We start from the raw sequence: 23,840 nt of genomic DNA, 5'->3' as shown, positions 1-23,840 counted from the left end.
GCTGTCAGGTGCTTAGTTGGACTTGTGGCCTCAAGCCACTGCAAACAGCCACAGGTGATGCTTGACTGGGGCCACAGGGCTGAGCTGTCAATGGGGCAGGTCTAGAGGCTCCAGCGTGGGAATAGGGACCATAAGGGTATGCCCACTGTTAGGGGTGAGAGGGTGAGTGTGTGTGTGTGTGTGTGTGTTCAAGGGGAAGAAAGGCTGGCTTGCTTGCTTTCAAGATTTATTATTTATTTGCAATATAGGAAGAAACAGAGAGAGAAAGAAATCTTTATAGCTGTTTTGCTCGTCAAGTGGCCACAGTAGCTGGGACTTGGCCAGGCTGAAGCCAGAAGCCTGGAATTCCATCTGAGTCTCCCACATGGGTTAGGGGTCCAGGCATTTTGGCCACCTTCTGCTGGTTTCCCACGTGCATTACGTGGAGCTGGATCAGAAGTTGAGCGGGGGCCAGCGCTGTGGCATAGTGGGTAAAGCCACTGCCTGCAGTGCTGGCATCCCATATGGGTGCCGGTTCAAGTTCTGGCTGCTCCACTTCCAATCCAGCTCTCTGCTATGGCCTGGGAAAGCAGTGGAGGATGGCCCAAGTCCTTGGGCCCCTGCACCCGTGTGGGAGACCCAGAGGAAGTTTCTGGTTCCTGGCTTCAGATCGACCTAGTTCCAGCGATTGTGGCCAATTGAGGAGTGAACCAGCAGGTGGAAGACCTCTCTCTTTCTCTGCCTCTCCTTCTCTCTCTGTGTAACTCTGACTTTCAAATAAATAAATTAAAAAAAAAAAGAAAGAAATTGAGCAGCCAGGACTTGCCAGGGCTCAAACCCGTGCTCCAATATGGGATGCTGGCTTTGTAGCCAGCGGCTTAACCCCCTGCACCACAACATCAACCCTGAAGTGTTGGGTTTTCCAGCCTGGGTCTAAGTTCCAAAATGAAGTCTTGTGCTCATGTTGGTACCCTACTTCTCAGGGGCTGGAGTCTTGTCCAGGGTTGGGAGTGGAGTTTTGGAGGCAGTCCCTCAGCTCCCCAGGCTGACACTAAGCTGGGTTGCAACTGAGTCTCATATCTGCTGGGGTCAATGTGAACCTGTGGATGTATGTGAGGCCCATCTAAGGCTGGGGGGTGATGCAGACTGAAACAGAACAGAGTTTGGGCCTTATTCCTCCCTGTCGACCCAAAGTTAGTGAAGAAAGGGTGGTGATGGTCCCTTGGCTCCCCAAGTTGATGCTAATGTGGGTTGGGCCTGGTTCTCATGGTTAGAGGGCCTTGTGCAGTCTTTTTTTTTTTTTTTTTTTTTTGATTTATTTATTTATTTATTTGAAAGAGTTACACAGAGAGAGGAGAGGTAGAGAGAGAGAGAGAGAGAGAGAGGTCTTCTGATCTGAAGCCAGGAGCCAGGAGCTGCTTCTGGGGCTCCCACACAGGTGCAGGGGCCCGAGGACTTGGGCCATCTTCTACTGCTTTCCCAGGCCATAGCAGAGAGCTGGATCGGAAGAGGAGCAGCCGGGACTAGAACCAGTGCCCATATGGGATGCCGGCCCCTCAACAAGGGTGTTAACCCTTTGCGCCACAGCGCTGGCCTCCTTGTGCAGTCTTAAGGGCACTCACCAGGCCCTTGTGACTTTTAGTTTTGTTTCTTTGGGTGCTATGTATTTCTGTTGACATTGCTGAGTCACAGGCCATGAACATTTGAACCTATAGACAGTCTACATGGTGATTTTGCCATGCATAAAAGCTACAGAGGCCTTGGGCCTGTCCTGTGGTGCCTGTCAGTGCCTGTTCAAGTCCCAGCTGCTCCACTTCCAATCCCACTCTCTGCAATGGCCTAAGAAAGCAGTAGAAGATGGCCCAAGTGCTTGGTCCTTGCACCCATATGGGAGACCCAGAGGAAGCTCTTGGCTTTGGATTGGTCCCATCTGGCCGTTGTGGGCATATGGGGAATGAACCAACGGATGGAAGACCTCTCTCTCCTCTCTCTCTTTCTGCCTCTCTGTAACTCTCCCTTTCAAATAAATGAATAAATTTTTTTTTTTTTTTAAAGCTGCAGAGGCCTAATGTCAGCCAGGCTTTCTGTGTGAAGAAGCCACACAACCTTCTACCCTGTCAGCATGAGTATAGCAACCTCTTACCCCCAGATGGAAGTGGGTTAAGCCACAGCCTACAGTGCTGGCATCCCATATGGGAACCAGTTCAAGTCCCAGCTGCTCCATTTCCAATCCAGCTCCCTGCTAACGCTCTTGGGAAAGCAACAGAGGATGATCCAACTCCTTGGGTCCCTGCATCCACATGAGAGACCCGGAAGAGGCTCCTGGCTTCACCCAGCACAGCCCAGGTCGTTCCGGCCATCTGGGGAGTGAACCAGCAGATAGAAGATTCTCTGTGTGTGTGTGTGTGTGTGTAACTCTTTCAAATAAATAAATCTTAAAAAAAAATCCCACTTAAACTGAAAGAAAATTATAGACAGGATGGGAAAAGGATCCTCATGTCTCAGGGTATTTCATTGACCAGTTAACAGCCCAGTACTTGCCTCTTTCTATACATCGATAGGCTCTGAGGGTAGTCTGCTTTGATGTGTGCAACTAAGTCTACTTTGATTAAACCATGACTAGATGTACTATGTAAGAAATGATCATGGAATTTAGCAGGTGCAATGCCCACATTCCACATTGAAGTACCTGGGTTCTAGAACTGCCTCTGCCTCCTGATTCAAACTTCCTGCTAATGTAGACCCTGGGAGGCCACAGGTGATGGCTCAGGTAGTTGGTTTGCAGCTATCCACATTGGAGACTCAGATTGAGGTCTCATCTCCTGACTTCAGTGTAGCCTAGGTATAGCTGTTGTAGGCATTTAGAGATTGAACCAGATGAGAGTTCTCTGCCTGTCAAGCAAATAAATAATTGTTTTAAAAGATTTATTTATTTGAGAGGCAGAGTGACTGTGAGGAAGAGAAGAAAGCCAGAGGCAGGGTGTTCCATCCCCTGGTTCACTCCTTAAAAGGTTGCAATGGGTGGAGCTGGTCCAAGCTAAGGCCAGGAGCCTGTAATTCCATCTGGGCCTCTCACAGTGCTTGTGATCCACATTCTTGGGGGACCGTCTTCCACTGCTTTCTCAGGTGCAGCAACTGAGCTGGACCAGAAGTAGAGCAACTGAGACTCAAACTGACACCCCAATATGGGATGCTGGCCTCACAAGCAGTGGCTTAACCTGCATGTGGCAGCTTAACCTGCTGCAGCACTAAGATGGTCCCAGTAAATAATTTTTTTGTTGTTTATAAAAACAATCAGATGCAGATTGACAAACTACTTTGGTTTATACCTAACTTTCTGTACTTGTCACCTCTGTAAAAGGTTACAAGGGTTATACTCAGCCTCTGATGGGCTGTTTTTCCAGACTTAAGTCCTCCTAGACAATGGACGTGTATATTCCAGATTTCCAGTATCTATGCCATCAAGACCCTGTCGTGAGCACTTTGAGAAGCCAAAGCCTTCAGTAAACCAAGTCTGAGCAGCCTTCCAGTCCATTCGCCACTCTTCTTAGGGCATCTCTGTGGTGGATGAGATGAAGTGATGGGTGGAGGATAATAAAGTGTGCTAGCAGTACAAGATGTCTGATATCTATGATTTTCTCAGGTTGCCTCTTCTGAAGGACACCTGAGTAAATTTTTTGATTTTTCACTGAAGAATACCATGCATACAGCAGTGTATAAATGACCAATATACAACTCAGTACCGTTTCTTAAAGATGACACATTCCTGTGCATGTCACCCAGATCAAAACATGACCAGTGGGACTGGCGTTGTGGTGTAGCAGGTTAAGCCACACAGCCTGCAGTGCTGGGATCTGATATGGGTGCCGCTCCACTTTCAATCCAGCTCCTTGCTAGTGGCCTGGGAGAGCAGTGGAGGATGGCCCAAGGACTTGGGCCCTGTCACCCACGTAGGAGGCCCGAAAGAAGCTCCTAGCTCCTGACCCAGCCCCAGCCATTGCAGCCATTTGGGGAGTGAACCAGTAGTTTGAAGAACTTTTGCTTTTTCCCCATCTCTCCTTCTCTCTCTGTAACTCTGCCTTTCAAATAAGTAAATAAAAATGAAAAAACAAAAAAACAACACGAGTGTAAGAAATAGAGTGCAGATCAGTGCGTTCTCACCTGGGGCACCAAAATGTTAGAAAAAGAGGCACAGAACAGAGAGGACACAGAAGGCAGACTTGCAGCCAGGCTGAATTTATCCAGAGAAAATAAATTTGCAAAGGTCAACCTGTTACCGGAGAATGACAGGGTCCTTGTCTTCACGCAAGAAAGAATTCAGGCGTGAGACAGTAAGTAGAAAGCTAATAGCAAGGTTTATTAGGGCAAGGACATCCATAAGAACGGATGGGCACCTCTCCAGACAGAACCTGAGAGAGAGTGCCCAGTTGCTCAGACTGGGGGAGAGCGGGGTTACGTGGTTGAGTGGAGAGAATACACCTGGGCAGGCCAGGCCAGGCCAGGCCAGGTGGGCGGCTCAGCATAGAGGCAGAGGGCTGAGCGCACAGTCCAGTTGACGGGGGCGGGGCGGGGGGGGGGGAGGCGGGTTTAAGGGGATGGGCCTTCCCCTCTTCTCCTCCTGGAACAAAGGACTTTTTGGATGTAAATATGAAAAATTCTTTCTGAGTTTTCCCCCTGAAGTTATCAGGCAGGAGGAAGCCTGGCTGGCATTGACCCTGTTTGAGGAAGGATAGGCAGGACCCCTGGTAGGGTGTTTGAAGTGCAGATACTGGGCTGCACCTGGAAGGTTATTGGGATGACTTTGAGATGCATATGCTGGACCTAGATGTCAACTCTTTAGGCCTTTGTCACACACACATAAGCTCATATCTGACTTCCTACCTAACAAACCAACTGCCATCATTCTCATGGACTGAACGGCAGAGGCCTGGACCCCAGCAGGCCTGGGCCCTTTTATATCTTAGGTGGGCTAGGGGTAAGGATGGGAGGGTAGTAGGCAGAAATGAGCTTTTCCATACTTGTTCTTCAGGTTTGGCCCACTGGCTCCCAAACCTGGGGAATAATGCCGCGGGTAGGATGGGGAACAGCAAGGATAAGAAGAAACCTAAAACTGCTGAGGCTTATGTCCTTGTCCCATCAATGAGCAGCATCCCAGCAGTATTCTGTTCCCTGCTTTTCCTCGCAGTGATATGGACCTTGTTACCTTAATCTTAATCCAAATTGTTGGCCCCCAAAGGGATAAGAATTCAAAGAAGAGGCATAATACAGTGCGAAGATGAGAACAGGGTTTAATTAAGAGAGTGAACATACATTCATGCATGAGTGTAGGCCTCCCCACATGGAGAAATACCTGTCGTTGTGGGCCTATGAGGGAGAGACAGAGAAAAGAAGCCCAGGTAATACCCCCAAGTGTGATCAGGGGCAAAAAGAAACCTCTCCCCGAATCTCAGCCTTTATTTATGTGTTTTTGAGGTATAGGGTGGTACCTTAAATGATAAACGAGCAGGGTTGGGGTCTTCACATGCAAATGAAGCTTTCTGAGCTTTTTATGGCACCTCCGTGTGGAATTTAAATTTAAATTTAGTCACGAAGTCTCCCTCCCTGTCCCAGATGAGACACAGGTATATCCTGGAAATGTAGACATATCAAGCTGAAAGGTGAAATTCGAGTTCACCTACACCCAACTCACTTCTGCCTAGTTATCCCTTGCCACAGGCACATGGGTCATCTTCAGTTCTGACTTTTAATAACACTACTTTTGGCTGTTTTTGAATTTAACATAAATTGAATCAATAGAGTATATATTTGTGGTACTGTAATTATGTGTTTTTTTATCCCAGCTTCCTGGCATATAACTGCTAAATCCTTATGATCTTCAAAGTGATATATCTTTTTTTTTTTTTGACTGGCAGAGTGGACAGTGAGAGAGTGGACAGTGAGAGAGAGACAGAGAGAAAGGTCTTCCTTTGCCGTTGGTTCACCCTCCAATGGCCGCCGATCCTGTGGCAGGAACCAGGTGCTTCTCCTGGTCTCCCATGGGGTGCAGGGCCCAAGGACTTGGGCCATCCTCCACTGCACTCCCTGGCCACAGCAGAGAGCTGGCCTGGAAGAGGGGCAACCGGGACAGGATCGGTGCCCCGACCGGGACTAGAACCCGGTGTGCTGGCGCCGCAAGGCCGAGGATTAGCCTAGTGAGCAGCAGCGCCAGCCAAAGTGATATATCCTTTTGTATGCTAATCAGGAGGGGGCTGGTCACCAGATAACCAAGACCTGATTAGGTTGGAATTTAAAAGCCAGAGTTCTAATCTCCAGGGACCAGAGAGGAACTGCAGGTTAAGTTGATTGTCAGTGGCCAATGATTTCATGAATGTGATGTGTAGTGAAGCCTCTGTAAAGAGTTGCAAGAGCTGCTAGATGGCTAGAACGCATGGAGGTCTTGGAGAAGGCCTGAAAACTCCACACTCCTTTCCCTGCACCCTGCCCCATTCTTCATCTGGTGTCTCTTGTGGAGAAGTTGATAACATAAGATCCTGTAAGTGGACTGCCCCTGTACAAGAGGACTAAAATTTAAGTCCGAGTCACAATCCAATTTATAAAGACAAATGTTGAAACTTCAAAGAAAAGTAACTCCAGCAAGCAAGTTAAAAAGTGCAGCTTTCTTGCCCTTTGCTAGGAATTTTCACATCCTATATTCTTTGAGGTCTGTACAAGCAACAGACTTACTGATACTTTCCCTTGATAACAGCCAAACCAGTCCTGGCCAGTTTACCCAGACTGTGCACTAACTGGCAGAGCAAGAACAAAAGCTTTAGATCTACTTTTCAGTCCCTTGCCTTTGCCACTGGGAGCAGATCCCAACCCCCTGTATTCTTCCTTAACCTGCTCAACCCCACCTCAGCCTTTAACCCTGGGCCTGGGGGGAAAAAGCCTGTGCAAACCTGCTCAGCCCCTCCTAATGCCACCTGCCTAGAACCCAAAGTAGCCCTGTCTGTATAAACAGCTGGTCCGTGAGAGAGGGGAGCTCCCTATCCACTCTGGTACTGGGTCCCTCTCAGGTTTCTCCCAATAGACCCGTTCTAGCTGTGTCTTTTCTTATTCTTCTACTTGAACACTAACAACCACCTTGTCCAAATTAACCTTTCTGATGTCAGATAGGCTAAAATTCCCCCACAAACATGGTTTAAAAAAAACAACAACTGAATTTGCCCATGTGATGTATGGCGTTGTATGATCTCATTTGCACCTGCGCACTTATACTTAATTTTTTTCAAGGAATTAAGTTACTGTAATGTGTGAATATATAAGCTTCTCTCTGACTTGCTGATAAGCTGTGTCTCTCTGTACCATCTGTTTCTGGTTTTGCTCGCGTAGCTTTTCCCCTCAATCTATAGATTGTTTTCTTTGAAAATCAAATTGCTCTATTTGCCTATCAGTCTGAGTAAGATTATTTCAGCTGACATTTGTAATATCCTTTATAATAAACCAGTAAATGTAAATGTGTCTCTGGGGTCTCTGAGTCACTTTAGCACATCAAACCCAAGGAATGGTTTGTGGGAACCCCACTTATAGCCAGTTAGTCAAAAGCACAACCTCGGGCTTGCAATAGGCCACTGAAGGGGGCGGGAGTAGTTTTGGAGTCTGAGACTTTAACCTGTGGGATCTGATGCTCTGTCTAGGTTGATAGTGTTACAATTGAATTATATCTTTAGCCCAGCACCATTTGATTGATAAGGTTTTCCCCACACTGTTACATGTGCAGTAGTAATTGGTTCGATTTCATTGCTGTATTGTGTTCTGTCAACATCCTAGCTTAATGTCTTTTGATAGTATGCATGAATTTGAAATTGTGGGTCACAGGCTATGTATATGTTCAGTAGATACTACCAGTTTTCTGAAGTAGTTGTTACTGGTCATGAAGGGGAGGGCGGTTGCCGGAGCAAGTCTCTTGGGTTCTTTTCCTCAGCTCAGTATAGAAATAAATAGCTGGGAAACAATTTGCAAAGAGGCAGCAACTTTTATTAGACAGAAAAGAAACTTTTATTTGATTGGCGAGCGACAGAGAAAGCGTCTGGTCCGAGAGACCGGGCGGAGTGCCCGAGCAGGACACTGGCTTTCAGGAAATGCCCCGGGTTTTTAAGGCAGTAGTCCGTTCTTTGAGTCCTACTGGGGGTGCCCATTGAGTCCTACTGGGGGTGCCCATTGGACAGGGTTTCACATGCATATGTTGATTGCCTTGGGCTCCTGGAGGGAGCAGGAGTCTCCTGGAGACTGTGGTGTCCTTGGAGGCTCAGCCCCCTCTCCTCTGCTAGCTCTGGGTGAAAGATTGCAGCCCCCCTGGAGGTGTGAGTTAAAGCCATAAGGTCCACAAGATAGCCTGGGTCTCATGGAACCAGTCTGCCTCCCCCAGGGGCCCAGCCCCTTCCCCTGCAGCTCTGGGTGAAAGATTGCCCCCACCCTGAAGGTGTGAGCTAAAGCCGCCAGGTCACACATGCAGCACAAGAGCTGTCGTGGGGGAGGTGCCGCAGGTCTGGAGAGAGGCTTTCCAGCCCAGCTGGCAGCCTGCTTGTGAAGGACATTCTGCCCGGGTCTCAGGGGCCCACAGACCCCCAGCCCCACTGGCTGGCTTCCGTAGTTGTATCAAATTTGCATGCCCTTTGGCAATATATAAGGTCTAGCTTCTCTGTATCCTCACTGAAATCCGACAAGACCCCCTAAAATTTACACTGAAATGTGGCCCCTTAAAGTTCCATGGAAATGCTATCCGGGGTGCCACATGTGCTACCGGAATTTGGGTGCCTTATGATTTCACCACGGGCTTATTACTAAATCCCCGATATTAATAGCCCGAGAGGGTTCTTGCCTAATATTTAGAGAAGAATTCTAAATACCGGCACAGATAAACGAGGCAGCGTGGTATGTTTTAAGCTTTTATTTAGTGAGAAAGATGCATAGGAGAGTGAGAGCTTTATTTAAGAGAGAGAGGTGAATAGGGGTTCATACCGAGCACCAGGAACCAGCCATGTGGATGAGCATCTAGGCCTGTATCCGGGCCAGGAAGCCTAGAGCACATGGCCCGAAGGCCATGCACCCTGGAGGCGCAGGTTTACATCAAGCCCTCTCCTGACAAGAGGCCAGGGAAGAAGAGCAGGCCAGGCCACACCGTGTCCTGGCTTTTAACCCGCTTCCAAAGGGGAATGGTTAATTAACCTGATTGGCTGGTGGGCACCCAGGTGTGGCCAGGTAGGGGAATGAGGCCACACAGGGGCATGGCAAAGGCATCAGGTAGGGGCATGAGGTCACACAGTGGCATGGCAAAGGCATGGTCTTCCAGTTCACAAATCTAACAACTTTAGCCTGTATGTCTGCCTACTTCACTTACCACACATGGTATTTTACAGATGATTTTTAAATCCAGTTTATTAGTTCATATATTCATTCATTTACCTATTAAGTGCAAAGCACTAGAGGATGCAGATTGACAAGATTCCGAGATTCTTGCTGTAATGTTAAAGCACAAAAAATAGGAAAATAAGACAAATAGCACATTAAATAGGAAAATAGTAACAGTGTTACTGCTTTGATAATGGAGTGGTGTAATGATAGGAATATGATATAGAAATGATAACTCTGGAGGGAAGTGTGGGTAACTTTCCTGTGGGTGTCGGTAAAGCCCTCAGAAGGAGCTTCTTTGGAGCTAAGACCTAAGCCGTTCTGCAAAGATGCAGGAAGGGATAAAAACTGCAGAAGTCTTGATGGCCCCAACAGCCTGGGTCTGTTTTAGGTTTGGGAAAGCAGGCCTGGGGTAGAGTGGGGAAGAGCAGGTCGTATGGCCCAGGGCCCGTCAGCCTTCTTCTTGTAACCTCCTCAGCCTGGGATGAATCGCCCATTATTCTACACATACACTGGTCTCATTCAGCTCAACCCATGGCCTCCTAGAAAAGGAATATTAAATTTTTACCTTGGCTGGTTTTTGAAAGAGGATACCTGCTTTAATAAGGTATGGATTTAATAAGGTGTGGATTCAAAAGAACAGAGCCAGGGACCAGTGTTGTGGCATAATGGGTAAACCACTGCCTGTAGCTCTGGTATCCCACATGGATGCCAGTTTGTGTCCCAGCAGCTCTGCATGTGGAAAAGCAGTGAAAGACAGCCCACGTCCTTGGGCCCCTGCACCCTTGTGGGAGACCCAGAAAGAAGCTTCTGGCTCCTGGTTTCAAATAGCCCAGCTCCTGACCTTGTGGCCATTTGAAGAGGGAACTAGCAGATGGAAGACCTTTCTCTCTTTGTTTCTCCCTCTCTCTGTAACTCTGCCTTTCAAATAAATAAATCCTTTTTTTTTTAAGGAGCGTGGATTTTATGCCCTTAAGGTATCCCATACATCTTACAATTATGCCAACAGTCCATCTATATGGCAATTTTTGACTTGGAAAAAAAAAAAAAGATTATTGTGCCAATAAGCAAAGTACTATAGTGAAAGTGACGAATTAGGTTACTTATCCTACAGTTATGACGAATTAGGTTACTTATCCTACAGTTATATTATTCAAGAATTGTACAGAGGAGTGCATATTTTAGCCTAGCAGTTAAGGTAAGCACATCCCACATTAGAGTGCTTGGGTTCTGTGCCTGGCTCTGGCTCCTGGCTCCAGCATCCCACTGGTTTATACCCTGGGAGGCAGTCGTGATGTCTCAAGTAATTGTGTTCCTGCCACTCACAGGGTAGATTGTACCTAGATTGCAATCCTGAATCTTGGCTCCCACCCCGGCCAAGCCCCAGATGTGGGTATTTGAGGAGTGAACCAATGGGTGGGAGCTGTCTTTCTTCCCCACCCTATACCTACCCTCTGTATCTATGTAAGTAAGTAAGTAGAAAGCATTTTTTTTTTTTTCTAAAGAAAGAAACTAAAGAAAAATTGCTTTGAGATGTGGATTTGCTACAAAGAGTAGTGAGATGTTCGTGTCTTTTCAATGAGAGAGCTTAGTGAATACTGCAGTCCACTTAAATCTTTTGTTTTGGGGCGGGCGCTGGGGCATAGTAGGTAAAGCCGCCGCCTACAGTGCTGGCATCCCATATGGGCACTAGTTCGAGTCCTGGCTGCTCTACTTCTGATCCAGCTCTTTGCTGTGGCCTGGGAAAGCAGTAGAGGATGGCCCAAATCGTTGGGCCCCTGCACCTGTGTGGGAGACCTGGAGGAGGCTCCTGGATCCTGACTTTGGATTGGCCCAGCTCTGGCTGCTGCGGCCAATTGGGGAGTGAACCAGCGGATGGAAGACCTCTCGCTCTGCTTCTCCTTCTCTCTGTGTAATTCTGACTTTCAAATAAATAAATAAATCTTTTTTTTTATTTTTATTTTTTTATTTTTGACAGGCAGAGTGGACTGCGAGAGAGAGAGGAAGAGAGAACGGTCTTCCTTTGCTGTTGGTTCACCCTCCAATGGCCACCGTGGGAGCCAGGTGCTTCTCCTGGTCTCCCATGGGGTGCAGGGCCCAAGCACCTGGGCCATCCTCCACTGCACTCCCGGGCCATAGCAGAGAGCTGGCCTGGAAGAGGGGCAACTATACCTGGTGTGCCGGCGCCGCTAGGCGGAGGATTAGCCTATTGAGCTGCGGCGCCGGCCGAATAAATAAATCTTTTTGAAAAAACTTTTGTTTTTATCTTAGTAGTGTCTTTTGCCTGATTTCAGTATGGGAAAGGCAAAAGTTTCAAATTTACTTTAACAGTTTCATGTTAAATAGCATATATTGAAGGTAGTTTTATGTATTTTCTTGAACATTTATTTAGATTCAAATACTTTTTTTTTTTTTTTTTTGACAGGCAGAGTGGACAGTGAGAGAGAGAGACAGAGAGAAAGGTCTTCCTTTTTCCATTGGTTCACCCCCCAATGGCTGCTGTGGCCGGCGCACCGCGCTGATCCCATGGCAGGAGCCAGGTGCTTCCCCTGATCTCCCATGTGGGTGCAGGGCCCAAGCACTTGGGCCATCCTCCACTGCACTCCCGGGCCATAGCAGAGAGCTGGCCTGGAAGAGGAGCAACTGGGACAGAATCCGGAGCTCCGACCGGGACTAGAACCCGGTGTGCTGGCGCCGGAGGCGGAGGATTAGCCTATTGAGCCACGGTGCTGGCTAGATTCAAATACTTTTACTAATTTTTACCAAAAGATTATTGGATATTATGAACTCAAATTCATTTTTTATTTGAGCATAATTCTTTTACTTGCTTTTACTCCTCAGTCATCTCTGCTACTTATATTTACACTGTTCTTAAAAATTATACTGATTTTAATAATATATTGTGAATTGTACTTAATAGCAATCATTGTCAAGTCGTTTGTAGGGTGTTTATCTACTAGTGAGTCAATATTGTCTCTTTGCTATTAGTTTCTTCAGAGTTTACTAAAAAAATACCTTTTTTTAAGAATAGAACTTTTTGGCCGGCGCCGTGGCTCACTAGGCTAATCCTCCACTTTGCGGTGCCGGCACACCGGGTTCTAGTCCCGGTTGGGGCACCGATCCTGTCCCGGTTGCCCCTCTTCCAGGCCAGCTCTCTGCTGTGGCCAGGGAGTGCAGTGGAGGATGGCCCAAGTGCTTGGGCCCGGCACCCCATGGGAGACCAGGAGAAGCACCTGGCTCCTGCCATCGGATCAGCGCGGTGCGCTGGCCACAGCGCGCCAACCGCGGCGGCCATTGGAGGGTGAACCAACGGCAAAAGGAAGACCTTTCTCTCTGACTCTCTCTCACTGTCCACTCTGCCTGTCCAAAAAAAAAAAAAAAAAATAGAACTTTTTGTGGGTTAAAATGTTCCTAAATACATTGTGGGACGCAATGCCATTGAAATTCAGGGAGCCATCTTGTGTGATTCGGATGTTGATATGCTACTCTAATTCTGTTGTTCTCAACACAGACTAAAAATATTGGTCTTTCTGTCAGTAATTCAGACCCATGGTCAGACTGTGTTGCCAAAATTTAGCGCCATAAGAAGAGCATGAAATTCGAAGGAAAGGGTTATTTTTTTTTTTAAATAATTCAAATTTAGAATAAGGAATTGGCATTATTAGGACTAGTGGATCATGGTTCCCAAATACTTTGTAAAGAGGTTATGTTTGAATTTTTCATCCACATTTCTGTTTTTGCCATTAAAAATGTTCTCTTACCCAGATTTTTCAATACAAGCATTCTTTTTTCCTTCCAGCTATTCAAGGACTTGTCAGCTGCAAAGAAAAATCCTTCTGACTGCCAGAGCAGTACAGGTCAGCAATACTGTCATTTTTTCATGTGAGTGCAATAATGGACTTGCTAAAACCCATTTCTGTTCCCCCAACTGTTTTTGTCTCCCACTCTAATTTCATTCCATCTTTTCAATGTCTGCTACTTCTTCAGTACTCAACTCAGAAAACCCTTCTCCCCGAACAAGCTGCAGGACCTGGTCTTCTACCCTCTAGTAATTACTCTGGGTTCATCAGACTCATAGTTGTCCTTTCCTGCATTTATAATTCATCTCAATCTGGATTATAAACATTGTGAAGATATTTACAGCCACAGTATTGCTGTCTTTTTAATTTCACATTGTTGGCTATTTCACAAACTTATTATTATGCCTTGTTTCTAGTAAGTACTTCTAGACATTTATAGTTTCTTTTCTTACTTGTTGACCCTCCAATTTTCCTGGGTAAGAAAAGATAAGGCATAGTAGATTATGTACAAAGATGATATTAAATTGTTTAATCTTCACAGAGCTGGAGATGTTTTCTAAGTCTAAAATGTGTGAGGAGTTTTAACAAAAAGGCTGAACCATTGAAGACAGGGATTGACTAGGTCTTAGAATTCATAAGTGTTGTCTTGGTAACTCGGAGTGGGACTTTTTCACAGGACCCATGGCATATTACCTTACAAGGCTGAAGACCAGACAAACTTACTCATGGGTTGGCAAGCCATTATTGGATCAAAAACTGCACTACCAAACCTACAAGTGAGTGATGGGGTCCTTTGGTTGTCCTAGAAATACAGCTTCTTATGCAAAACTGTTACTAACTTGTATTCAGCCCATTCTAGTCACTACTGATTGAAGATTGAGGGACAGTATATATGAATTGTTTGTAAGGAGGGTTTTGTGTGATGAAAGGAAATACTAGCAGAACTATAGCAGTTAATGTTAGGGGTGAAGTTGTGGTGGGTCTATAAAATTTGATATGCATGGCAATGCCATATCTGTTTGAGGTGGATTTTATCTACCTCTTAGTAATAGCAAGATGAGCAACGTTGTAGAGCTCTTTTAATGATTTGATCTTGTTATTGGGTTGCTTTCCAGCAGTGGGAGTCCCTTGATGTTCTTTGTCAGTAACTGAAGGAAGCTAAGGGTCACATTAAGGCCTCTGGATTCATCACCCATGCGAACACAATTTATTCAACCCATTTGTCTGCTCTTACTTTTGATTGGGTCAGTTGGTTTCCCAGTTAGGAGAGTTGATCAGCAGAGAGAACCATTTAGGTGGAAAGTACTTCCTTTATGCCCAGGGGATCTGAAGAGCTTGGCCCACCCTAAGTAATTTCCTAACACATTTCTCTGTTACTTCCTAGGGAAATATGTGTGAAAATAGATGGCTGTTCTGACGTTCATATCCAGGTTGGACAGTTTGTGTTGATTGAAGGGGATGATGAAGAAAATCCATATGTTGCTAAATTGATTGAGTTGTTTGAAGATGGTGAGTCTGGGCTGCGTTGACGACCATTCCTTGTTGCAAATGAGTTGAACGTATGGAAGAGGGGAGGCCGCTAGTTTTGTGTTCACAGCAGCACACACAGCATCTTAGATTGTGAGGTGGGGTCATGGAACTACTAGCTGTTTCCTCTTCTGTCTAGAGAACTTCTTCACTCACTAGAGTATCACTGGGTTAGAGGGAAGTGGAAGGCCAAGAAGTTAGCTTTTTTTTTTTTTTGACAGGCAGAGTGGACAGTGAGAGAGAGAGACAGAGAGAAAGGTCTTCCTTTTGCCATTGGTTCACCCTCCAATGGCCGCCGCGGTAGCGCGCTGCGGCCGGCGCACCGCGCTGATCCCATGGCAGGAGCCAGGTGCTTCTCCTGGTCTCCCATGGGGTGCAGGGCCCAAGCACTTGGGCCATCCTCCACTGCACTCCCTAGCCACAGCAGAGAGCTGGCCTGGAAGAGGGGCAACCGGGACAGGATCGGTGCCCCAACCGGGACTAGAACCCGGTTTGCCGGCGCCGTAAGGTGGAGGATTAGCCTAGTGAGCCGCGGCGCCGGCCGAAGTTAGCTTTTTTTTTTCTTTTTTTTTTTTTTTAAGGAGTGGGTAAGAATGACCATTAAGGCAGGGTTTTGAGGATGAAGGGAAAGAATGGATTATTTAGGAAGAAGGGAGAAGGAAAAAAATATGGAATTTACACCATCAAGGGGATGTGTCCTTTAATTTTGTCATGAGGACCTTAGTGACATTTTGTAAGTGAGCTTCTTTACAAGCACAGAGGAAAGATGCATTGGGAGGTGCTCTGGTGGTATTCAGTCAGGGAAATGAAAACACTGTAGGGGTTTTACACAGGGGGTCTTGTGAGTAAGTGTTGAAAAGGCTGGAGGAAAGGGTGCCATTTCCCAGAGAACAGAGCGGGAAGCCACTCCTGTCTCTAGGCTGGAGGAGCTAAGGTAGCACTAACCTAGGAGCCCACCGTCACTGCCTCAGCTGATGTTTGGAGCTACCCAACCCTCCAAAGACAAGAGGCCTGCACAGAAAGGTCAGAACAGGGCATAGCTCCAACAGGAGGGTTAGTAACATAGCTGGTAATTTATAGCTACACATAACTGCCTCTTCCAGGGAAAGAGAGGAAGTACTGTCTAATACAGTAGTTAGATAGTCCTGTGGCAGTTCACATGTCTAAGAGAAGGAACTGATAGAGTACATGTTTTGCACTACTTAAAGACAGTTATGGAGAAAAACCGCATCAAACTAATATCCACTAGGGGGAGCACTTCCGCAGAAATGGGGGCTATGTGTTTGTTAGGTTTTAGAATCCTTGTCTCCATTGGATGGCTGAGGACTTGCTCTGAAGAGAATTAGGAAGAGGTGGGAACGGTGTGGGTGGCACTAATGAATGTATGGGCTTTCAGAAACTTGGAGCTGTTGCTGGTATGGAGTGAGATTAGTGGTAATACAATAGTAAAGCTGAAGATAACAAGTGCACGTTTGCCAGAAATCATCTGTCAGTGGAGATGCATTAATTCTCTCTAGGATTTTTGTTCTGTTGCTGTCTGATGCCTTCTTTGTAATTGCTGATTTGCAACATTCTTCTACCAAAGATTGTTTTGTGCCTGTGATTAGAGTAGCTCTTCTAAAATACCTTTGTAATTTTTTTTTTGTCAAGTAATAGCACCATTAAGGAAGTGGAACACCTGGAGAGAGGCAGGGGTGGGGTGGAGTCAGATTGCTGCCCACTGGTCCTGTGATCTTTGACTAGTTATTTAAGGTCTTTGTAGGTTTTTGTTTTTGTTTTTTTAAGATTTATTTATCTGGCCGGCGCCGTGGCTCAACAGGCTAATCCTCCGCCTTGCGGCGCCGGCACACCGGGTTCTAGTCCCGGTCGGGGCACCGATCCTGTCCCGGTTGCCCCTCTTCCAGGCCAGCTCTCTGCTGTGGCCAGGGAGTGCAGTGGAGGATGGCCCAAGTGCTTGGGCCCTGCACCCCATGGGAGACCAGGAGAAGCACCTGGCTCCTGCCATCGGAACAGCGCGTTGCGCCGGCCGCAGCGCGCTACCGCGGCGGCCATTAAAGGGTGAACCAACGGCAAAGGAAGACCTTTCTCTCTGTCTCTCTCTCTCTCTCACTGTCCACTCTGCCTGTCAAAAATTAAAAAAAAAAAAAAAAAAAGATTTATTTATCTGAGAGGCAGAGTCACAGAGAAAGGGAGAGATGGAGAGAGAGAGCTTCCATCTGCTGGTTCACCCCCCAAATGGCCGCAACGGCCAGAGCTGGGCCAGTCAGGAGCCAGGAGCTCCCTCCAAGTCTCCCACGTGGGTGCAGGAGCCCAGGCACTTGGCCATTCTCCCCTACCCTCCCAGGCCACCAGCAGGGAGATGGATCAGAAGAGGAACAGCCGGGACTATTTATGCTTGCCTGGGATTCTGGCGCCACAAGTGGAAGCCCAACCCACCACGCCACAGCAGCAGCCCTGGTCCTTGCCAGTTAAAGGGGGATAGCCACAGTACCTACCTAGTAGAGTTATCATATCAGGGGCTTAACATGGTGTCTGGCACAGAGGAAGTGCTCAACGACACGGGCTCACGTTTTCTTTCTACCGAATCCTTCCTAGATGATGAACCTCGTTCTAAGAAACGTGCTCGAGTACAGTGGTTTGTCCGATTCTGCGAAATTCCTGTCTATAAGCGGCATTTGTTGGGCCGGAAGCCTGCTGAACAGGAGCTCTTCTGGTACGATTACCCTGCGTGTGACAGCAACATTAGTGCCGAGACCATCATTGGCCCTGTACAGGTAGGCGGTACCTTCATCCTGGGTTCTATCTTGAGGCTTTTTTTCTGTCTGCTTCTTAAACTACCTGACCCCAAAAACATGACTGGCTCCAATTTACCCCATGGGAAATGTATTTTTCCCTGTCATCTTCTCTGCCTTCTTATTAGCTTCATCAAATGTTTATTGAGAGCACAGATCGTGTGTTAGAAGCTTTCTGAAAATGACATTTATGTTATGACCTGAGTGATGAATAGGTATTAGTAAATGCATCCCAGTGGAATATTATGTTCAGCTATGATTGTGGTAGGCATGAAGCATTGTGAAGATGAATACACTTTTTTTTAAAAAAAAAGACATTTATTTATTTGAAAGGCAGTTACAGAGAGAGAGGAGAGACAGAGAAAGAAGGAGATAGTATCACCCATCAGCTGGGTCAGGCCAGAGCCAAAAGCTCCTTCCTGGTCTCCCACATGGGTGGCTGGAGCCCAAGGACTTGGGCCATCTTCCACTGCTTTTCCCAGGCCATCAGCAGGGAGCTGGATCAGAAGTGGAGCAGCCAGGACTGCCAGCCATATGCTAGCTCTGCAAGCAGTGGCTTAACCCACTGAACCACAGTGTCAGCCCCTGAATACACCTGCTTAAATGAGGACTTAACTTTGAGACCATCAGTATAGAGAGTGCTAGTTGTTATAGGCCAATTTGTGTAATGGGATTTTGTGATAAATCAAAGGAGCCATGAGCTTCTATTTCTAGGCTGGACTGAAACTCTGGTTTGGAAGCTAAATGTGTGTGTTATTCCTGTAGCTACTTCAGGCTCCCCACAAGTGGAAACTGGCCATCACGTGAAGTGTGGCTGTATGGTGGATAGGTAGTTGGGTTTATGGATGGAGCGGAGAGATTGGTCTGGTATGACTACACAGTAAATTATCTGAGTCCAGAGAGTAAAGGAGAGAAAGCTGAAGGAGGGAAAGGCAGGTGCAGAAGCTGAAGCAGCAGAATAGGTTCGGAAAGGTAGGGGGATGTGTTTAGGCAGATGCTCCACAGTGGGAGGAGCAGCATGGCAAGCAAGGCTGTGCTGGTGGTGGAAGGCCATTGCAAGGAGTGCTGGGTACTTTGTAGCTTAAGATGAGGCCAGAGTTTAGAAGGCACTCAGAAATCAGGGTAAGTAATTTGAGCCTGCTACAGTGTTGGGCTGTTATTGACAGTTAAGCAGGAGAGCAGGTTTAGAGAAGTTTCCATGGATGAATAGAATGGACTGGAAAAGAGAACAATGTAGGATATGGATATCAGCCAGGAGGCTTCTAGAAATGATTGATGCATGAGATGATGCGTAGTTGAACCAAGGAATTAAGAAGTGAAGCCAACATTTTAGAAAGTGAAATGAGGAGTAGTTTACTATATATTCCGTGATACCTTTAAAGCTGTTAATGATTAAATGAGTAAATGTTTTATTTGTATCGATAGATACACTGTACTGTTCCTGTTGGAACCATAATGTTCCAAATACAAATGTGGACATTAACCATTTTTAATCATAGCTCTGATGGAGTATTCCTTGGCTTTTTTTTTTTTTTTTTTTTTTTTGCTTCTCTTCCTCTTCACCTGTACTTCCTAAATTCAGGTAGTAGCTTTAGCCCCAGATGAAGTATTACCTATGGATCTGAAAAATGAGAAGACATTCTTTGTGAAACTATCCTGGAATGAAAAGTCATTCAAACCACTGTCCCCTGAACTGTTTGCGGAGTTGGACAAACCAAAAGAAGGCAGCCCCAAGTGCCAAAAGCCCATGGAAGCGAAGACTAAGGGTGTAGAAAGCCCTTCTTCAGCCACAACAGAACAGGTGGTCAAGAGGATTGAATTAAGACACTCGGCTTCTAAATCCCGCCAGACTCCACGTCCTGTCACGCCCACCGCTAGGAAGAGGCTGGAGCTTGGCAGTAAGTGTGGAAAGGTTGCAGTGGGCAATATTGGGACTCAGGGACTATGATAAGATACATACCAGAACGTTGAGTTGGTGCAACAGTGGGCCAGGTATAATGGTGGGACATGTTGAAATAGATAGTTGGCTGGCGCCGTGGCTCAACAGGCTAATCCTCCATCTAGTGGCGCCGGCACCAGGTTCTAGTCCTGGTCGGGGCGCAGGATTCTGTCCCGGTTGCCCCTCTTCCAGGCCAGCTCTGTGCTGTGGCCCAGGAGTGCAGTGGAGGATGGCCCAAGTGCTTGGGCCCTGCACCCCATGGGAGACCAGGAGAAGCACCTGGCTCCTGCCTTCAGATCAGCGCGGTGCGCCGGCTGCAGCGCGCGGGCCGCGGTGGCCATTGGAGGGTGAACCAACGGCAAAGGAAGGACTTTCTCTCTGTCTCTCTCTCTCTCGCAGTCCACTCTGCCTGTCAAAAATAAAAAAAAAAATAAAATAAAAAAAGAAATAGATACAAAAGTTTTACCATTTTAATCGCCTTTGAATGACAATAAGTACATTAACATTGTTGTGCAGCTGTCACTGTCAGCTTCCATATATGAAACTCTGTACCAATTAGGCTATAACTCCCCTTTCCCCAGCCCCTGGAAACCACTTTCCTATTTATTCCCTGTTTTTTTTTTTTTTTCTGTAAGTTGAATCATACACTATTTGTCTATTCATGGCTTATTGATTTCATTTATCAACATGTCCTCAAAGTTATTTCATGTTGCAGCACGTGTTAATTCCCTTTCTTTTTAAAAATAAATGATACACCATTGTATGTGTACATCTCATTCTGTTTGCCCATTCATCCATTCAAAAGGGATCCTTTTGGCTGCCATGAATACAGATACAACAGATGTCTCTGGGAGATCTTGTTTCCAGTTCTTTGGGGTATATAACACAGAACTGAAATTGCTGGGTCATATGCTGATTCTGTTTTTAGTTTTTTAAGAAACTGCCACTACTTTCTGCTGATTCATTTGCCAAATACCTGCTGTGTCCCTGAGCTGGACTGCCCAAAGCCAGGAGCTAGGAATGCAGTCCAGATCTCCTATGTAGATGGTGTGGATGGCAGGAACCCACTTACTTGAGCCATCACCACTGCCTTCCCAGAGTCTGCATTAGCAGGCAGCTGGAATCAGGTGCTAGAGCTGGATTTTGAATTCAGGCACTTTGGTAAGGGACCCAGGCATCCTAAGTAGCATCTCAACTGCTAACCCAAAGGCAAAGTTACAGAGAGAGAGAAGGGGAGACGCAGAATCTTCCATGCGTTGGCTTACTCCCCAAATGACCACAACATCTGGGGCTGGGACAGGCCAAAGCCAGGAGCTGGGAGCTTCATCCAGGTCTCCCATGTGGATGGAGCGGCTCAAGTACTCAGGCCATCTTCCTCTGCTTTCCCAGGCACATTAGCAGGGAGGTGGATCTGAAATGGAGCAGCTACACTTGAACCAGTACCTATATGGGATGCAGGCACTGCAGGCAGCGTCTTAACCTGCTGTGCCACAGTGCTGTCTCCTATTTTGTTTTTTGATGCTTGCCATCCTAATAAATGAGATTGTGTCTCATTTTTGTGGGATTTTGTTTCTTTTTCTTTTGTTAATATTAGTTCTAATCAACAAATCTTAATTGAGTTACATTTTTTTTGCCACTCACATGGAAGAGACAGACCTACCTTGAATATGGAGCTCCTGACTTCCACCTTGTGTAGCCTTAGATGTTACGGGCATTTGGGAAGTGAATCAGCACATAGAAGATTTCTGTCTCTCTCTGCCTTTTGAATGAAATGAAAATAAATAAAATTAAAAACAACAAAAAAAGTACTACCCTTTCCCCAGCCCCTGCTGACCACTGGTCTATTTTTATCTCTATAGTTTACCTATTCTGGAATATCTTTTTCATGGAAAAATGCAATTAAAAAATGTTTATGGCTGGCGCCGCAGCTCACTTGGCTAATCCTCCGCCTGCGGCACTGGCACACCGGGTTCTAGTCCCAGCTGGGGTGCTGGATTGTGTCCCAGTTGCTCCTCTTCCAGTGCAGCTCTCTGCTGTGGCCCGGGAGGGCAGTGGAGGATGGCCCAAGTGCTTGGGCCCTGCACCTGCATGGGAGACCAGGAGGAAGCACCTGGCTCCTGGCTTCGGATCGGTGCAGCGCGCCGGCTGTGGCAGCCATTTGGGGAGTGAACCAACGGAAGCAAGACCTTTCTGTCTGTCTCTGTCTCTCTCACTGTCTAACTCTGCCTATCAAAAAAAAAAAAATGTTTATTTTGGTGGAAAAAAATTTGAAATCTATGCGTATGAGGAGCTTTCAAAGAGTTCATGGAACTGCATACTATGAAAACAGTATGCATTTTGTTGTTTCTTTTTCCAAAGTAAACTTCATCATCTTTTCATTCCATTTGTCACGAACACTTTGACATACCTTGTCAAGTTGGCATTCTGCAGTCTGTAGCCTTTGAGAGAGACTCCTTTCACTGAGCTCTGCATTTGAGAGTCGTTATTCTGTTTCATGTGTCAGTAATTTGTTCCTTTCCTGTTGCTGTGTAGCAGCCTGTTGTAGGGATTTACCACAGCTCGTCCATTCCCAGTTTGAGGACGTTTTTGTCGTTTCTGGTTGGGGGTGATTATGAATAAAGGTGCCGTAAAGATTCGTGCCCAGGTGTTGGATAACTTCTCTGGCCTTGCCTGCAGCTGCGCCTCCCCAGGACTGCCTGTGCCTGCTTTGCTGCCGTAGCTCATTCTCCCCACGTGACCGCTCTCCTTCCCCTTTCAGCTCAGTGCAGATTTTACTCCTTCAAGATCCATCTCAGGTGCCTTCAGACACTTATTTCGCTCCATGTCACAGATGCTTGTGCGGACTCTCTGCCGAGTCACACTAGTGTCATGTGAGTCGAGACAAGGTTTGAGTCTCATTGAACCTTGTTTCCACCTGGCACCTTGCCCTTCTGATAGGTCTGTTGGTTGCTGTCAGTGAATGGCTGGGATGCTTGGTTCCTGAGGTCCTGCTGAGCAAATCCACAAGGTTCTGTGTAGCCTCAGAACCCAGTGACTGTCCCCAGGGACCCCTCCTGCCTCTGTTGACAGATATAATCTTGGATTTGGGGGTCTTCAGTAGCATCAGTGATATGGATTTCTTCAAATGCTGTTGAGTAGGTGGGGAGAGTGCACAGTTCCCTCCAGCTGAGAGGCCCTATTCTGGTCTGCTGTTTCAAGGAGCTTTGCTGAACCTTTACCCACAAAAGCTGGCTTACGTATCGACATAGGTTTCGAATTAGGAAAATAGCTCGTGAAGTTAGGCAGAAGGACAGAACATGACTAGAGGTACCTGGACTTATCACAATATGAGTAATTTGTATCTTTATACACTTTCAGGGGATGAATTCAGCTATAATGAGATTGGGGGTTACGTCTGGCTAGGTATAAAACTCCTACACTGTTGATGGTGATCTCTCTTGGGTTTAGGTGTCCCTGGGATGGCTAACACTAGGAATTCCCAGCAGCCTTCCTGCGATTCCTTGGGTTCTCCAGGAAGAACTAAAAAGAAAATGGCCTCCTCTGAGGTCACCTTGCCTTCTAAGAGGTCTCACCCTGACAGAATGGACACCTCGTCTCCAACTCTGAGAGGCCCACAGAAAACTGGAAAGGTTCAACTCATTTGTACCCAGGGTGAGAATAACAAGGCTTCATATGAACGCCACAGAAACCTGAGGACCCGAGTCCCACCTTTGAGAAGCACAGAGATCAGTGACAAGAGAACACTTTGCCCTATCGGCGGTGGACAGAAATCCTCCACGGTGCCTTCTGTGATTCTGAAACCAGAAACCATCAAAAAAAGGTGACCAGGGACATTACTGTGTTCCCACAGAGCAAATCAAGACCCTTCATGTGATGTGAAATGTATGGGTCATAGGCAAAAAAATCAGAGAAAGGAGTTGCTGACCTGATTCTGTCACAGAAACACTAGGGTACTTTTCTCAAAAACAGATTTCTAAGCCACCTTCTCAGGCCTTGTGAGGAATCCATATTTTGAAAAACTTCCATGATTCTGATGTACCTAGCTGTCGCTTGGGCATCACTGCTGTAGAAGGGAGTTTCCCAAACCCATATCACTTCACAGTTCCAGATTTTGTTTGTTATTTTGGCTCTTTGCCACATCTCAGTCATTTTTTATTTTTTAAGGTTTGTTTTGTTTGAAAGGCAGAGAGAGAGAGAGACAGGCAGGTCTTCCATCTGCTGGTTCATTCCGCAAATGGCTGCGTTGGCCAAGGCTGGGCCAGTCTGAAGCCCGGAGCTTCATCTAGGCCTCCCACATGGGTGGCAGGGGCCCAAACACTGCTGCTGCTTTTCCCAGGCACATTAGCAGGCAGCTGGATCAGGTGTGGATCATCCAGACATCAACTGGTGCCTATATGGGATGTTGGCTTGCAG

At 46.7% G+C, this 23,840-nt stretch overlaps 1 protein-coding gene across 2 annotated transcripts in view; it reads left to right on the top strand.

Annotated features, from left to right (window-relative positions):
- ORC1 (origin recognition complex subunit 1) overlaps positions 1–23,840 on the top strand; it is a 48,132-nt gene that overhangs the window by 7,573 nt on the left and 16,719 nt on the right. The window contains exons 2-7 of one of the 2 annotated variants that reach the window (XM_062191331.1): positions 13,169–13,226; positions 13,846–13,945; positions 14,554–14,678; positions 17,292–17,470; positions 19,071–19,386; positions 22,875–23,247. In XM_062191331.1, the coding sequence (XP_062047315.1) occupies positions 13,851–13,945; positions 14,554–14,678; positions 17,292–17,470; positions 19,071–19,386; positions 22,875–23,247 (1,088 nt within the window). In that variant the 5' untranslated portion in view covers positions 13,169–13,226; positions 13,846–13,850. Of the gene's footprint in view, positions 1–13,168; positions 13,252–13,845; positions 13,946–14,553; positions 14,679–17,291; positions 17,471–19,070; positions 19,387–22,874; positions 23,248–23,840 lie in introns of both variants that reach the window. The other variant, XM_062191330.1, reaches the window with a different exon arrangement.

The sequence above is a fragment of the Lepus europaeus genome, chromosome 5, assembly GCF_033115175.1.
Source record: "Lepus europaeus isolate LE1 chromosome 5, mLepTim1.pri, whole genome shotgun sequence".
Classification (NCBI taxonomy): Eukaryota; Metazoa; Chordata; class Mammalia; order Lagomorpha; family Leporidae; genus Lepus; species Lepus europaeus.
The sequence above is the reverse complement of the archived record's forward strand: the minus strand, read 5'-3'. Positions and strand labels throughout refer to the sequence as shown.